The following is a 16,756-nucleotide window of genomic DNA, read 5'->3' on the forward strand; positions in this document are numbered from 1 at the left end:
AGGAGTTGTTGCTCGTGGTCTGAAAATGTAATTTTTCTCCACCATTTATACTTTGCCCCATGGATAATTGCAATCAGACGCAAAACAAGGGCAAATTGCACTCAGCTGCAAAATTTTGTGGGTGTGTTTGCCCTGGAATATCATTAGCGCAATGTTCTTTTGTGAATCGGACCTTGAGAGCAAACAGAGCTGGACAGGAGGACTGTCAATCTGGAAGAATCAAGACTATCTGGGGCCAGCAGGACAACAGGACAGCGTGAACCTCCACGAGGAGCATGAGGATGAGGTGTCATTGTGCACCCTACAGCTGGTACTGACGTAGGAGTGTGTCCAGGGAGTGTCCTGTAACCAGATTGGCCACCCCATTATCCTAAACTAGAATTGGCCATCTGCCTGGTCAGATCACCTTAGATTGAACTGTTTGATGAAAAAAAAGCCAACACAAGAACAGGCATTGTCTTCTTTTGTATGTAGCCTACTTCTGTAGGTACAATTTCCTTTTGACGACTTGAATGAAAATAATGAAATATGGAAGCTTTATATTGCATTTTTATGAATGTGTATGTGTGAATGTACTTCATGCCACCCCTGCAAAAGTCAGTGCCCCACTTGGGCCACCCCAGTCAAAAAAAAACATGCAGAAAATCCAAGCGAAGGCTCATGAACAAAGTTTGAGTTGCAAATTGCAAAAGAACGAAGGGAGATCGACATTTCAGTTCAGTTTGAATGGTAACAATCCGCTCAGCCGCTGTGGACGCATCAATGTCTGAAGTCAAGAAAACTGTCTTGTCCGCAAATCTGAGGGCGTAGGTTTCCGGGAGTATAACAGTAAACTATGAGGTGGAGGTGATTTCAACATATTGATCCATGGAAACATACAGTGAACATTTGGCCGAGGGGGGAAAAAAACATTGCTGAGAACACGAAACCCCCTCGAAAGGCTTCCTTAATGTTTCATATTAAGAGGGTATTGAGTTGGGGAGCACAGGACCCCGAGAACATAGATACACTCTCCAATACACCGCAGGGGTGTAAGCGGATCGCTGCCCCATATGCAGAAACAAATTGTTCAAGGAAAAAAGGTACAATCACATATAATTCTGCCTGTTTTGTTATTTGCTTAGTTTCAGCTTCTTACTGTGGCTGTAAATATTTTGAGTAATCAGAAGTCCTCCTGTCTTAATCATTAGGGGCTATAATTGTCGACTCGTCGAATCGTTACTAGTATCGGAGGATTATCAGCATTCGCATGAAATCTCACGAGCCGCTATCAGACCAGGAGGTGCGGTGCAGTTATATGACAGGATGCCTAACTATTTAATGTGAGATTTACACCAACAGACATGACAAATTAATAATAATCAGTGAAAAGCTGTCTTCACGTACGTCTCGCAATGTGTTTCGATGCCTCAGCGCCGGCGATAGAGCGCTACAGCCGGTCAGACAATTCATTATTGGTGACCTCGAAATAGCTTTTTAGCCATAATTGAAGTATGAATTGGGGCGATTCCAGATTTCCTAAGCTATCAGAGTCTGGCTGAAGTCATTACAACACATTTCACGAGTTTAAAGCCTCACCAGTGGGCCCTAGAGGGCCGCCGCGTTACTAACGACACACGGCGTGTTTTGGATTTGCACATATTGACAGCTTGCAAACATTATGCAAGAACCATGCATTCAGACGTTTTTGCATAATGCAAACTCAGTCAAGACAGTAACCCACCGTCGTCAACCAAGCGTAGTGCTTCTGAATACACAGGATTTCGCTCTATGGGTTTTTTTTTGTTATCCTTGCAGCTGTGTGTTTTGCAGCCACACTGCAAAAAGCTGTTCAGATTCTTCTTACAAAAGCTGACCAATTTGTTTCACCATTGCATTTCATATTGTGCATGTCAAAATTCACACGCGGTTCACCAGCTTTGTGCCTCTTTCATTTTCCTTTAGTGGCTAACTTTGCACTTTGGCGATGACATCTCATTTGGGGGAAGGTTCAGCCTATTAGACTTCAGTCCACTGAAGGTTGCACCGTCGCGGGCCGCGTCTCTCAAAGGAGACAGCCCCCCGAAATGGGACACAGCTTAGGTCTCTCTCAGAGTAACACAAACCCTCACCCTGATCAGCTCTGCCTGACTCAAACACATACACTATCAAATACAAATCCCATTTAAGAGATCTCGTTTGGAGGAAAGGGATTGCTGCGCTGACTTGGTAAATGTCTCTTTGCACTCTAGTGAATGTGCACCGGTGTCACGTTCTGCCTCTCTGCCCCTTCCTACAGCCACATTCCCACATCCTCAGACCCACTCATAGCCGTTCTCCACCAGATGCCCTCTGTACTCGGTGTTAGCTCTGGCATCATGGATCGACCGCCAGTTATAGGCGCAGCGCTGTGCTGCTTTTTACAGATCACCAGAAATGCCTGCAGTCTCCAGCGAAGTAAAGGCAATAATTGCAACACACCAGCGCTCATCAGTCATTTCTGATTGAGAAATTTCTGTTTGTAATCTGCGCCATGATTACCATAACTGTTATTGTTACGGGTTTATGACACCTCGCAAAGCAGCAATTTTTCTCATGCATTTGCAGAAGATGTTGGAAATAAAGACATCACACAAGCTGGACAGCACAGCAATCTAAGTAAACATCAACTGCAAGTAGTTGTGTGACATTTTTCAGCATAATATCAAGCTGTCGATGAGATTTTCTTAAGAGACTATCTGCTAACGAGGCGAGTGAACCTATAAGATATATTATAAAAATTGAAACTGAAAAGACGTGTCGTCCGTAAGTTTCATACGGATGAAATTTAGCATTTAAATTGATGTGTGAACTGAAAAGTAATGTGCTTTGGCCCTGGTGAACAAATTCATTAATCAAAATAACCACAGAGTTTTATGTACCGCCAGCCTAACCATGGTTGTTCCATTTGTTCTTGCACCAAATGCATGACTGCAATGCATTGTGGGTGATATACACCTGTGGTGTATGTACCTCACGACAATGTGACCATTATATTGCGGCAATCAGAAAGGCACATTTCCAGGATATATTGTAGCTTAATTTGGTTAATATGTCATCACTTGGAAGCCGCAGTGTTATCAGGTAGTTTAACTGCACAATTTGTACATATATATTTATTTTTGTCCCCCGTATTTTTTACATCTGTATTTATTATTTGTATATTGTTTTTCTTTTTTTTTTTTTTTTAAATACTTCTAATTCTTATCGACACAGTGCTTGTCTGCTGTGTGTTTCTGCACCTTTCTGTCTTTGCTGCTGTGACTTGTAAATTTCCCCCGCTGTGGGATTAATAAAAGTCTAAGTCTAAGTCTAAGTCTAGCCGGAAACACGTCTCCAGATGAATCCTCCTGCAGGGTGTGGACATGGGCGACTGTTAACAGTTACCCATTGCACCCTCCTCTGCGCAGATCCATGTATTTTTTTTTACATGTATTTTGTAAATGTATAACTCCGGCATTAGTCTGAACTTCTGACCACAGCAGATGTAGCATTTAAGTATAGTGCATAGAATCGTGCTGTTCTGCTGCGCTTCACTCAACAGCAGGTGTTATTCACATGGGGGCGAAAGCAGAAGTTAAAAAATTAACCATCCGAGCTCATGACCACAAAGTCCTGTGAGCCTAAATCGTGGTTTCTGTACGCTGCTGTCACAATGCTAGCACAGAAAACATACACAGAGAATTCCCTGTGACTAGCTGAGGCTTTAACGTGTCTAAATTTAAATGTCTTGCACTTCCTCTTTCATCGCAAAACAGAGAGTGGTTATCTCTGGTGAAAAACAGCGATCATCCAGCACACAAAGACAGAAGTCAACCACGCGCAGCGGATAGGTGAGACTGGCGTTGCACATTTGGAGACGGCTGTGACGGACAAATTTGCCAACTTAAGAGGTAAGGTGTGAAAGGCTACAGCCGCTACGTATTCACTGCAGTTACACACATGTAAAGTGTTTTCATCAAGATGTTTTTTTTTTTATCATAGATAACCTCGACCCGGCACGCGGCACACAAGAGATGCAGTTCTTGTTTCGTTTCGCTTTGGTGTTGTCAGTCGTCCTGACCTCCGCTCTGCAGACCCTAGACTCGGACCAAGAGCTGCAGGACAGCGGGTTCGGTCGACCGCCGCCTCGCCACGGCCTCAAGTTGCTGAAGTGGTACGTCCGGAGGTGCCTGGACAACAACATGGTGGCGCTGTGTGATCCCATCCGAAAAGAGTACGGGTTTCATGAGTTTAAGAACCTAGGGCCCAGGCGTCTGCTTCCGGTGATCAAGGACAAAAGGCAATACAAGTACTACACCATCGGAAACCTCAACGCCCCTCATGCCAAGGACCTGCCGGATGAAGTCAGGAAGTACTACAACCGCAGCGACCCCGAAAGTAACAAGGACAGAGTTTTGGTGAGATACAACAACAACAATAAACACATTGAAGAGATCTACGCCTCCGCACACTATGAGGCCAAGGAGACGTACAAAATCGGCCCCAATCTTCTTGCCTCTCTGCGACGTCGAATAGCATCATCATCACCGTCATTAGCATGGGAATGTTTTAAACAGTCTTGATGAACATATTTGGCTGCTAGCTTCCTTTTTTTTCTCCTTTTTTTTTTGTAGTCAGAATGGAAATAAAAGTGCTAGACTAGCTTTTGAAGAGCTTATGCATGAGGCTCGAGCGTGAGTCATGAAGGTTTATGTAACCCTGCACACCCTGCTTGCTTGTAGGATAAACAGTATAGAATGCTTTGGAGGAAGTTTCTTTGACCCAATAAAATAATTAATCCTTACTGATATTTTCGTTCATGCTAAGCGAGGCAGAGGTTTCCCGTCCTCGGTTCTCTGTTTATGAGGGCAGGTCTATATTATGAAGGATGTCGTTTACATCATTGTGATCTGGTTTGCTGTCTGATGTACATAAATCAGTGGCTGCCAACATTTTTCTTAACCTCCGAAGACCCAAGTTCTATCTTAATTTCTCTTTGCTATCTTGGCTTATTGGGACCTGATAAGTATAAAAACTAAGCATCATCTGTTGACATGATGTGGTTCCACATACGGGGACAATTTTGAATTTCCATATAAGCAGAATTAAGTATTATGGTATAACCCAAAATGTGATGTGCCAGGTCTTAGGAGGTTAAGGGACCCCTATTATTTTACCGTGGTATATCCATTGACACATATCTTTCAAGTATTCATTGCATAAAAAAACAATAACAACAAAGAACAAATAAATAGCGATACTTAATACCTGCAGGAAGTTTGCGTAAAACTAGCAATTTGTGTATTCGTGTAGCAAATTGTGTATTTTCATTTGCTGTGTCAGACATATCTCTTTTCTTCTGCGGGAGTTTCTTCGTAAGTATATTCGAACTCTTTTATTTTCAGGTCTAGGTTGGTTTAGTGTGCTGTTTGTAGGACGATTATGTCTTTAACCTCCTAAGACCTGGCATCCACATGCGTGGACATCACATTTTGGGTTATACCATAATACTTAATTCTGCTTATATGGAAATTCAAAATTGTCCCCGTATGTGGAACTACATCATGTCAACAGATGATGCTTAGTTTTTATACTTATCAGGTCCCAATAAGCCAAGATAGCAAAGAGAAATTAAGATAGAACTTGGGTCTTAGGAGGTTAAAGACAAATTCCAGTTTATTCCAGCTTGGGTCTTATTTTCCCCGATTCGGACATCTTTTAGTTAAGGTAACACGGTCACCGAGTCTGATGTCCCAACTCACCCAAAATATTGGAAATAACCCCTTATTGCACATTCATTCTTTTTCAAATCGCTCTGGCTTAACCTAGTTGTCTGTTTAAAACAACCGACCTGTTCAGATCTTTATGGGACGTGTAAATGGACAGTATGAACAGGAGGAACGATTACAGCAAGAAAAACCTGTTTCGTGTACACGCCTGAATATTCTTTTATGACCGACTTGAAAATTGCGAACACATATTTTAACCCTAACCCATTCCCAAAATAAGCTCTGTGACAAAACAAAAGTTCATGACACTCACACGTTTTGTTCAGCGAGATAATCTTCACTAATGAACACCACTTTTATGACTTTTGAAGCGTAAACGGAATCGGCAGAAGTAAAAAAGCTAACGTTAGGCTATAAAGGAACTCCGCCACGGTCGCATCGCTACAACGTCACCACCGCTGAACTTCACTTTCAAGAGACTATAGATAGATATAGATATACAGACAGATAGATATAAACACAACGAGGATGTGAAGGCGGCACTAGTGAGTAGATGACTTACTCGTTAGCAACCGCCTTTTAAAAGCTTCAAAATTCACGAGTGGGGGGGTGGGTATCTACTGACGCATTTTATGTTGCAGAACTAAACATGAAAATCTCTTCAGCTTGTGCGTAACCACAGACTTTATTTCAGGAATCTAACCAAAAAACCCATTGACTTCCAGACGAGGGAACAGGAAGTGTAAAAAAATATTTTCAGGTTTTTCGGATTCATTCCTGCAGCACTCTATTCGCGCAGCCGTGACCCAACCACTGTCGTCTCATTTTTTTTGGCATTTTTTTTTTTTTTATTTGATGGTAGAGATAGAGAGGAAATGCAGGGAGAGAGGGGGGCGGGGCATTGCCAACCAGGGACAATGCAGTTATGTGGTATGCATCTTAACCACTAGAGAAGCAGCCACAGGCCATGCAGCTACAGTTTTACAAATTGTGGCTAACTGCCAGAGATGGTGTACGAAAATACCTGAACTTTCACCACCTCGGGCAGTCAGGAACAATGAACTGGAGCTATCCACGCGGTAGAGAGTTGATGTCTGCTTTATGTCTTTATAGTGGCAGTGTTGCCCCGATTCGGAGTGAGCTTGATTTTTACCTTCAGAAGTATAGAAAATCACCGAGATGAGACAAATTGTGGATAAGATGACTCTGCTTTCTCTGTGCAGATCACAGAGGGAGGAAACAGCAAGCAGCTGTATTGAAATAAATGAGAAAAGTGCAGGGAATAAACGTAATGAATGAGGTTACGGAAGAGAAATGGGTGAGTGTGTTGTTCGCTGCTAATTTCTTTCTGAGGATTACAGATGTCATTACCTTACTGCCAAGGTCAAAAAGTACCGCCCAAAAAACACAAAAACTCTCGATACGAAGGTTCCACCGAGCTTTGGAAATCTGTATGAACTCCAATATCAGCTTGAAGAGCAGGCAGTCGATCAAAATGTTGACTTTAATGAGTTGTGAAACAAGGTAGCCTACACCTTCATGGCCAAAAGGCACAAACTCTTGCAAAGCTCACTTTCAATATTATGATGACAAAGCACCCCTCGTGCCTGCAGACCTCAAAACCCACAGAAAGGCCTCATTCATCTTCTGTTCTCCTCTGTTGCCAATGGGAGGACACCATTTGGAGCGCTGCGCGCTCGCAGGTTGAATTCCGATTTGATTTGATGCCCGCGCTGACAATGGAGCCGGGCTCCTGGAAGGGCCGGCGAACAGGGGGGGGAGCGATCCGAGCAGATAAGAGAGATTTATGGGGTCCTCGCTTTTGTGCAGGAATGTGTTGAACATTAAAGATACTGTGCCTGATTTAGTTATAACACCCACAGGAGCCGCAAAAAAAGAAAAAAAAAAACCCAAGATGTCCCCTCAGCTTACTGTTGATATGTTAAAGGGTAACTACACCTTCAAATCCTGCTAGAACCCTCTCTCCCGGCATGACTGTAGGAGGCGTGTCAGGTGGAGATTGATTCGAATTTCATGACATAGAGCTAAGTCCCAATCATAGACTGTATATAAAGATGGCCGACTGATTAAAACTAAACTTGTAAGAAAAATGAACACTTGAACAAACTGTGTTATATATATAAATAATAAACTGTATATATATATATATATATATATATATATACACATGCAGATACATTGTTATTGTATATATTTTTTACTTTTATCTTCACTTAGATATTGTAAATGTGTATACTTTTATCTTTATTTTTTATTTTCGACTTCTTATTTTTATATTTTGTACATACTTTAGCTCTAAATTTATGCTACTTTCTACTCCTGAATGGGAGCACCGGTACTGTACCCCCCCCCCCCCCCGGGGATCAATAAAGCATTTCTGATTCTGATTCTAAAATGACAGAAACCGTCTTTTATATACAGTCCATGGTCCCAGAGGGTCGACACTTTGTCAGCACTGGCACTGCAAGGTTCAGGGCTGAGCCATTTTCAACCCGTGAAATGCCAGTTTTTATAGATTTGGTAAGAACACAGCACAGTCATACAAACTCTAAATAAAAAACTTGAAAACTGAACTTAGATTTCAGTCCTGGTTAAAGAGCTACAGCACATATGTGCTTGGAACATCGTTTGCCCTGTGTTCCCCTTTGAGAAACAATGAGAAACCAAGAGGGAGAAATATAATATTTCATAATTTTTGGTGTCATGATGGCTCCATTCGACTCATTTGAACGCTGTGCCGGTATCCGTCTGTGTAGGTGGGTGTCCTCTTTCGATACAGCCACATCAAATCTTGCATGAAGCAGCAACGTCAGCCTTGTGTCATAAGCCGTTTGGCGACTTTCTTGCTAGATTTAGTGACTTTTCAGACCCTCTTACCAACTTCATTTCGAAAAGCGAGAAACATAGCCTCATCAAATATGTTGTATCATGATTAATTCCCATGCAGTCATTCCACGGCTCTTCTGCCGACAGCGACGGGTCTTTCCTGCGAATGTCCACACCCTAAGCAAGTAAGGCGGATTTCCCCAGTGACGATGGAAAAGGCATATGGAGGTAATTTCACCGAGCAATTATGTTTAATGGCTGCTGCCATACAAATGCTGGTGATAAATAGGCATATGCACAACTGTTGTGATAATCAGGTAACTATTCACATTCAAGTCACCATTCATTTCTGAACATGCAGTTTTAAGTAATTGGAACACACTTGACACGTTATTTGATTTCCCCTGCATTAATCCTTCGATAACCTTTTATTAATAATAATATTATATATATATAATCAGTGGCGAGCCGTGCATTTCACACCTAGGCCTTCAGTGATGTCCTACACTGAATGAATCCACCTCTTAATACCATCATTATGACGCCATGGCTCTCGAAACCATACATTTATACAGAAACAAACATAGTCGAGTACAACTACTCTATTTCCGGAGCATTTAAAATCAATACACCCGCATTAACAATTAAGAGTAGTAAAGTAAAAGTTATATGTTCGCTTGGATACTGTCACAACTTAAAAATAAAAGGCAATCAGTCTACAAAGTTTTAAGTTTCACTAAACAGCACATTGTCGCACCCACAAAGATTTCTTGGAGCCTGGCAACACATGACAGCCGAAATATGATTGGATGAAAGCTCTAACATAAATATACAATGCTGGAAGCAGCGCAACCAAGAGGAAAGCTATGAAATGAAGAGAAAAGACTATGAGGAATAATTTAATACATATTTATGAAAATATATAAATATTAAATATTAAAATGAAAATGTATGTTCTGATGATGTTTAGGCCAGCAGAGAAGGCCTTGCTGGCCCTGACGGCTCACCACTGTATATAATATATAACATATAATATTAATTCACATTACTCATTTCTACAGCACATAACACTGTAGAAGCTTTTCAATTTTAGGGTCGTTTCGCCAAAATATTTTGATCGAAATCATTAGTTTGGGACACGTTTTGCATTTGGTGCAGCACCTCTAATTGTTCCCAGTTTATTTTAGCTGTAACTGAATTCATCAGAGGTTTACTGGTTTGTGATTCCATTTGTTAGTTCATTAGTTTAAGGCCATGGTAAGGTTTGCAATTAGACAGTCAGATGCATCAATTCCATTTAAGCAGCCCCATTACAGTCAGCTCAAGTCCATTTTATTTATGTAGCCTCGGGGGAGGGGGGGGGTGGGGGGGGCTTCACAGTCCGTACAGCATACGACACCCTCTGTCCTTAGACCTTCGCTTCAGGTGAGGAGAAAGTCACCTAACAGAGAAAAAGCGGAAGAAACTTCAGGAAGAGCAACGAAGATATAAGGAAGATATGTTTTGTGTGTGTGTGTGTGTTTGTGTGTGTAGTGTGTCAGTTCATGACATGTGGACAAGCAAGTCTCTGGCTCCATAAAACAGCCGTATGCAGATAATGGCGCTGATTTACACACTGCGCCCTTTTTCCCTGTCCCCTTGTTTTGTTCATCTTCAAATTGGCTTGAATGGAAAGCAAATTGAAAGCAGCTCTTAGCGGGAGGCTGACTCTGATGTTTCACTCCTGCCTGTCCGTGCTTAACGGAGGACAGGTTTTCTCTGAGTGGCTGGTTGGGGGGTTTTTTTTGGGGGGGGGGGGGCGAGCTCTCTGACAGAATTGTAAAGCGACAGAATGAGCAGATGTCTCCCAATGATTAATGTTCCTCCCTGCATTGCCTCAGAGGAGCTGCGTACCCATGCATCTCTAACCCTACACCCCCCCCCACCCCCTTCCCCCGGCACTCTATAAAGCTAATTTCTTTAGCTTTCTCTGTTTTCTTTTGTTTTTTTTTTTCTCCTCCCAAGTTCAATCTCGCCTCTTCATCTTTTATATTCCTCCCCCTGGAAACATCAACTGAAGTTTCTTGCACATTTTGGGAGAAATTTCATGGGGAAATGTTGGGTCCAAGTCAATGCATTGGACCTGAAGGACATTACACACGCGGGCTAATTTGTACCAGTGGTGGTGTAAGGATTTAAATGGAAATCCCCTTGTACTGTAATGTGGCAGGACTACAGACGCCAAGGCTGTGTGTTGAAGGGATCAATCATAGAGAGAAACAAATTGAAACAGTCAGGCACTTCTCTCTCTCTCTCTCTCTCTCTCTCCAGTAATTTAAAAGAACACCTGGAAAACCTGTCACGTAGCGTAAGCCTGACCCCTACTGGCTAAAGTTGGAATTTATTTATTTATTTTAATGTTTTTGCTTTAATGTGCATAAAATAAATGGATCCCGGCATGCATTAAGTGGACGACGTGAAGACGCATCCATCAGTTCCCACTCACGTGACACATAAGCTCCATTGTACAATTCCTCTCATGTGTGACTCTCTAAGCATCGCAGCTAAAAGAATTACCTCAACTCTTAGACATTTTTTTTGTTTTCTTTTTTGACCTACGACTGAGAGAGAACAAAAACACACGTTTGCTGTGCAAGGACTGCATCTTTTATTTTCCCCAAACATGTCTCTCAATTTGTCTCCTCCCTTCTTTGTAATGTGTTAATTTTTTTGGTTTTGTTTTGTTTTGGGGGTTTTTTTTTTTGGCTCACCAAAGAAACGCAGAGCAACAGCGCCCCCTGCTGCAGCGCCGAGGGAAAGAGGAAACCCACACACTCTCGGGGGGGAAATTGCCCATTAAAACCCAGCACTGCTTGGTAATGAATACCAGGCCTATGGTAAAGGGCTCACATTAAATATTTACACTCTCGGTTAATATTTCATACGGTAATTTTGTATTTAAATTGGATTTAATATTTAATATAAATACAGAGCTAAGTGGGGTATAGTATTCTCAAACACCAATCCAGACATCTTCCATATGACTGGGGGAGTAAATACGACAGAGACAGCTTACATATGTAGATCCTCAGAGCTAGAACACACACACACACACACACACACACACACACACACACACACAGACAGACTATCCACCCTGTCTGCAGCACTGGGCTCGTCAAGGGAGTGTTTTCTCCTCTGGGATGAAATGGGCTTATATAGAGGAGAGTGGGGTCAGAGCAGCCACTTGAAGAATCTTTAAGGCGGTGACGTCTCCAAGCAAGACACTTCCAGGATGTTACATTTAATGCAGCTCTTCCTGGTTTTTTCGGGATGCTGCGCAACTCAGATCAGATTGTTGTTTAAAATGAAACAATGCCAACAGGTGTCTCAGATTGGTGCCGGCTAAAGGTTCAACTCTAAGCTTGGACAAATTCCAACACTTGGATTTTAAAGTCGCGATGAGAACGGCAGTTTGAGAACACGCCGTGATGTATTTCCAAGCGAAACAGGATGGGCGGGTGGGACGTAACATTGGGAGGAACGGAATGCTGCAGGAATGAGTCCTAAAACCCAGAAATTAGTTCGCATTTTTGCACTTCCGGTTCCCTCGTCTGGAAGTCGATGGGTTTTTTTTGAATGGGTTTTTTTGTTTAGATGCCTGAAATAAGGTCTGTGGTTACACACAAGCTTTCGGGATTTCAATTCGTTTTGTTCTACGGCATAAAATGCGTCAGTAGATACCCCCCCCCCCACTCGTGAATTTTAAAGGTTTTACGTGTCTTAAAAAAGGCGGTTTGCTAACAAGCGGCTAAATGAGACTACAGAGGTTGTCGGGGACATTAAACGTCTTCAAGTCGTCTACTCACTAGTCCTGCCTTTACAGCCTCGCTGTCTTATAATCTGTCTATATATCTAAATCTCTCTATATTCTCTTTAAAAGTGAAGCTTAGTGGTGGTGACGTTGAAGTAACGCGACCGTGGTGTAGTTCCTTTATAGCCTAACGTTAGCTTTTTTACTTCTGGCGATTCCATTTACGCTTCAAAACTCATAAAAGTGGTGTTCATTAGTGGAGATGATCTCGCTGAACAAAACGTATAAGTGTCATAAACTTTTGTTTTGCCACAGAGCTTATTGTGTGCAATAATCCAAAAATCCTGTTGAAAAGTGGGCGTGTCCTAACCGACGTACGCCTGCTGTTGCTAGCTAGCAAAGTAATGAATCTTGAAATTGGTTGGTTCAAGCTTCTGTAAGCACACGTCATGTTTTCTTTTCCAGGAAGAAAACGTGATTGGATCTTGATATAAGAACACAAAGAAAAGATTTTTTTGTAAATGTTTTTATTGTTTATATTGTTGGCCGGGGATGTGGTTTTCATTCATCTGGACTTTAAGGGGGAAATGCATTACAGTACGCAGATCTAACACCGCGCTGGCTTGAAGTATGAGCAACAGAAAGCCCGTCACTCGCACCGCTCCCTCCCCCACACATCTCATATCGGTAGTTGAGCTGACCGGGGATCGGGTGAAATGCCACAACGGCACATAGAACCTTCTCCGTGTCGTCGCACGTGTTGAAATCACCGGAGCCTGTATTTCCCCCGTCCCTTTAATTGGACAGAGAGGAAAAACAGCGGATCGTGTCCACCGCTTACTGATGTAGTTACAGTTAAAAGGTCAGTTGTGCATGTCTCAGAGACAAAGACGCATTTACACCTTTTTTTAACATGTGTCTCAAACCACGTGGCTTGATTTTGAATCTCCTCGGGGTGCGTTCACGCTGAGCTTTTTTTTGTTTTTGTTGAGATATCTACCTGAGGTGCAAAATGGGGCCTGAGTGGGGAAGGCTCAGGTGTTACAAATAACACTAATAAAGGGTCTGCTCTCTTCAAGTGTCCCGGCGAGCCGTGACGGTGTGACAGTGAGCAAGAGCATGAGCAACGCTAGGACCCTTGAACTGAAGCACAGCTAAATGGAATCCAGCCTTCATTGAATGTATTATTTACGCCAGTGCTTTTCCCACTGTGACGTGTCAAAATGCGCTCTAAGGACATTCCAGCCATAGAGCACCGGCTTTTCTTGTGTCTTGTTACCCTTGTCTGCTTCCACAAGGGTGGGGGGGGGGGGGGGGGGGGGGGCATTATTGCTGGTGCAGGATTAGGCTTTTAAAGCTCGGTTAAGGGAAAGATGGAAGGGTTTCGTTTTTGATTCAATGTTTAAAGTAGCTTTCCCTTTGTAATGCGTTATCCAAGACTCCAAATCACTGTGTACAATGTGAAAGGTGTCACTCCCCCAGCCCACAACTTTGCTCCCATCAACCCAATTTCAATTTTTTCTCCCCAGCTATAAAGCTCTCTGGAGCTTGACTTGTTTGTTTCATTGTTGTTCACATATTAAAGATCTAAGAGGAAAAACTCCTTTAAAAAAAAAAAAAAAACTCATTTTGAATTCGTTTTCTGGAAACGAGGAGAGCTGCGCCACCACTTGCACCATCTTCTATCGCCCCGCTCTCTCCCCAAGGAAGAGAGAGCTAATCCCCTCCCCATATGGTATTGGCAGGCGATAATATGAATTACAAAAATTGTATCCGCTTTTGATGGCATTCCAAATTGTAATGTCTTGGATGACAGACACAAACGAGACAAGAGTTGTTGACATACAGCACAGACGGGTGAGGATTAAATTGAATAAACATTTGACCTATTTTGGCGTGGGCTTTATCTGTGTGTGTGTGTGTGTGTGTGTGTGGGGCGCGGGCGGCAAAATTATGAGTGACACCATCAGGGAGATTTCCGCAACAGGACAGCAAGAGCTGAGATGGCACGGGATGGATATCTGAAAGGAGTCTGTCGTCCTCGCCAGTGGCAAACCCGGCTAAGCTGTCATATCAAACATCCAGCCCAGAGGAGGAACAGGCAGCGCGGGAGAGAGAGAGAGAGAGATCTGTCTCTGTGTTGAGCCTCCCTACAATCATCTTTCTTTTTTTTTTTTTTTGGGTGGGGGGGCTCTCAGCAGACATTATGTGGTTTTGCCCGAGAAGAAAGTGATGGAGAGGCTTGAGTCTGTCCCGTCGAAGCGAATAGCGCAATAGTGCAGAACTAATCAGCCACCGGGAAGAGCTTCGACTTCATAGAAGGTTTAGACGGATTGTTAGTTCGCCGGTGTGAAACTTTTTCTTTTTTTTTTTGTCATTCATCTCTCCATTGTGTCGTTTGTCTACATTTCCCTCTTGAGATATATATATATATATACATATATATATATATATATCTGTTGGCTTGTTTGTCACTCTCTGATATCAGGATGATCTGAGCGTCATTCGCTCATTATTTGCATCACCTGCAATGTAAGCCGTGCATTGTTTGGCACAGTTGAGAGCCGCTCGTCGCTTTAAAAGTTAATCTGAGCGCCTGCTCCGCTTTAAAACAAGACAACGTGACCAAGAAATGACACATTCCTCCTCTTACATACGAGAAGCCGAACTCCTAAGCAATAAAGCACTCGGCGGGGCTTTTGCTGCTACAGTATTATTTGTCTGGCATGGTCCATGTTTCCCTTAAAGCTACAGTAGGCAATATTATTGAATTACAATTTCAGTTGAAATGACTCATTTTCAGAATCAGAATCAGAATCAGAAATACTTTATTGATCCCCGGGGGCGGGGGGTGGGGGGGAATTGTACCGTTGCATGCCTTAACAATATTTAATTGAAGGGCTCCTTTAAAGGCGCTCACAGAGACTTAAAGGAGCCCTTCGATTTCAACCAAAATTGTGATTCAATAACACTGCCTACTGTAGCTTTAATGGCGACGACAAGACATGTGTTTGGCACATAAGGCAGTTTATTACAACTTGGGTTTTCATCTTTTGTTCCAATCCGTTATGATAACATTGCGCTCACTAAAGTAATTGCAGACGTTTGTGAATAGGAATAAACGGAAGCGGTCAGGAGGCAGGGTATGAATAAAAACCCCCCAGCTTAGCTAGCATTTGTTTGGAAAAAGAAAATGAAGGTGAATCGGGAAATGACTACCTAGAATGTCCATTGTGAAAATCCACCACAGCTTATAGACCCACGTTTGGATTCGAGTTTGGTGTTCAGCCGGAGTATATAAAGCAACATTGCCTTGATTGGAGACTGCCCTGTTATTTTCTTTCGGGGGGGGACACACGTCTCGAGCGGCACTTCCCCACGTTCCCGTTCCTGCTTTTTGGTGGTTTTCAACTCCCGCTGTGCTATCTCAGCTTCAAACTACTGACTTTATTGGTTGTGTCAGCTTCACACCGCGTTCCACGCACAGATTGCGTCACTTGCAGTTCAAGACATCGCGTTTATTCAGAACTTTAGGATGTAGGGACGGGGGGTGGGCCGAGCCACATCTTCCCCCTGCTCTCTCCCAGAAGTTCAAAGTTGAAGGGGTAACCTGTGCGAAGAGATCCTCTGCCTCCTCTCCTGGGAATCCAACAAAAGCAAAAGCCATCATATTAATCCAGCGTCACATGAGGGTATCTTGGGTAAAGCGCGTCATCTGCCAAATTGCAAAGGCTGGTCAAACGTGCAGCACCCACTGCGGATTTTAACACCCGAAATCCAAAACGCCGCCAGAAGATGCACTTATACATCTCACTGACGGTCGCTCCAATTACCTGTGATGGAAGTGCGTTCTCATGAGCCACTTTTCTAAAAGAAGCATCTTCACATGAATATGAATCAGACGGAGGGGGGGGGGCGGTAGTAGCAGTCCAGTTTTCACCGCGGAGACGGTGATCCCAATGTCAGCGTGACAGGAGAGGACAAAGCCTTCGTTAGGGGCAGGGAAGTGGTGCATTTACATCAGAGATGCACGTGAGTGAAACAAAAAAAAGAGGGGCCTGCCGACCAGCGTTCCCGCCTCAATCCGTCAGCCAGTTTACGCGACTTCTCTTACTCTCTTGGCTGTTATTCCTCCCCTCCTTTCTTCGCTCGTTCGTGTTTAAAAAAACGGCAGAGTGACACACAACAAGCGAGGGGGATATTTATGTCTGACTGCTTCCAGGAAGCGAAAGGTCAGGAGTATTTTATCACGACCATACAGTGCACATTTGCATATATGCATACCTTCCCCCGGCTCTATTGAAATGTAAAAGTTCAGGTCAGAGAGTCTGTGAGCGCTTTCCTTAAAAGTGTCGCCCCGGCATCTTTAATTAATTCGGCTATTGCT

General features: G+C 43.1%; 1 protein-coding gene across 1 annotated transcript; it reads left to right on the forward strand.

Moving 5' to 3' along the window:
- Window positions 1–4,034: 4,034 nt before the first annotated feature.
- LOC139290229 (uncharacterized) lies at window positions 4,035–4,773 on the forward strand. The gene has a single exon (XM_070911940.1). It carries the CDS (start codon window positions 4,035–4,037, stop codon window positions 4,581–4,583), a length of 549 nt encoding a protein of 182 aa, XP_070768041.1. The 3' UTR covers window positions 4,584–4,773.
- The last annotated feature ends 11,983 nt before the right edge of the window (window positions 4,774–16,756 follow it).

The sequence above is a fragment of the Enoplosus armatus genome, chromosome 9, assembly GCF_043641665.1.
Source record: "Enoplosus armatus isolate fEnoArm2 chromosome 9, fEnoArm2.hap1, whole genome shotgun sequence".
Taxonomy (NCBI): domain Eukaryota; kingdom Metazoa; phylum Chordata; class Actinopteri; order Centrarchiformes; family Enoplosidae; genus Enoplosus; species Enoplosus armatus.

Excerpts from the sequence above, each read along its gene's own strand:
- LOC139290229 (XM_070911940.1), top strand. The coding sequence starts at position 4,035 with ATGCAGTTCTTGTTTCGTTTCGCTTTGGTGTTGTCAGTCGTCCTGACC.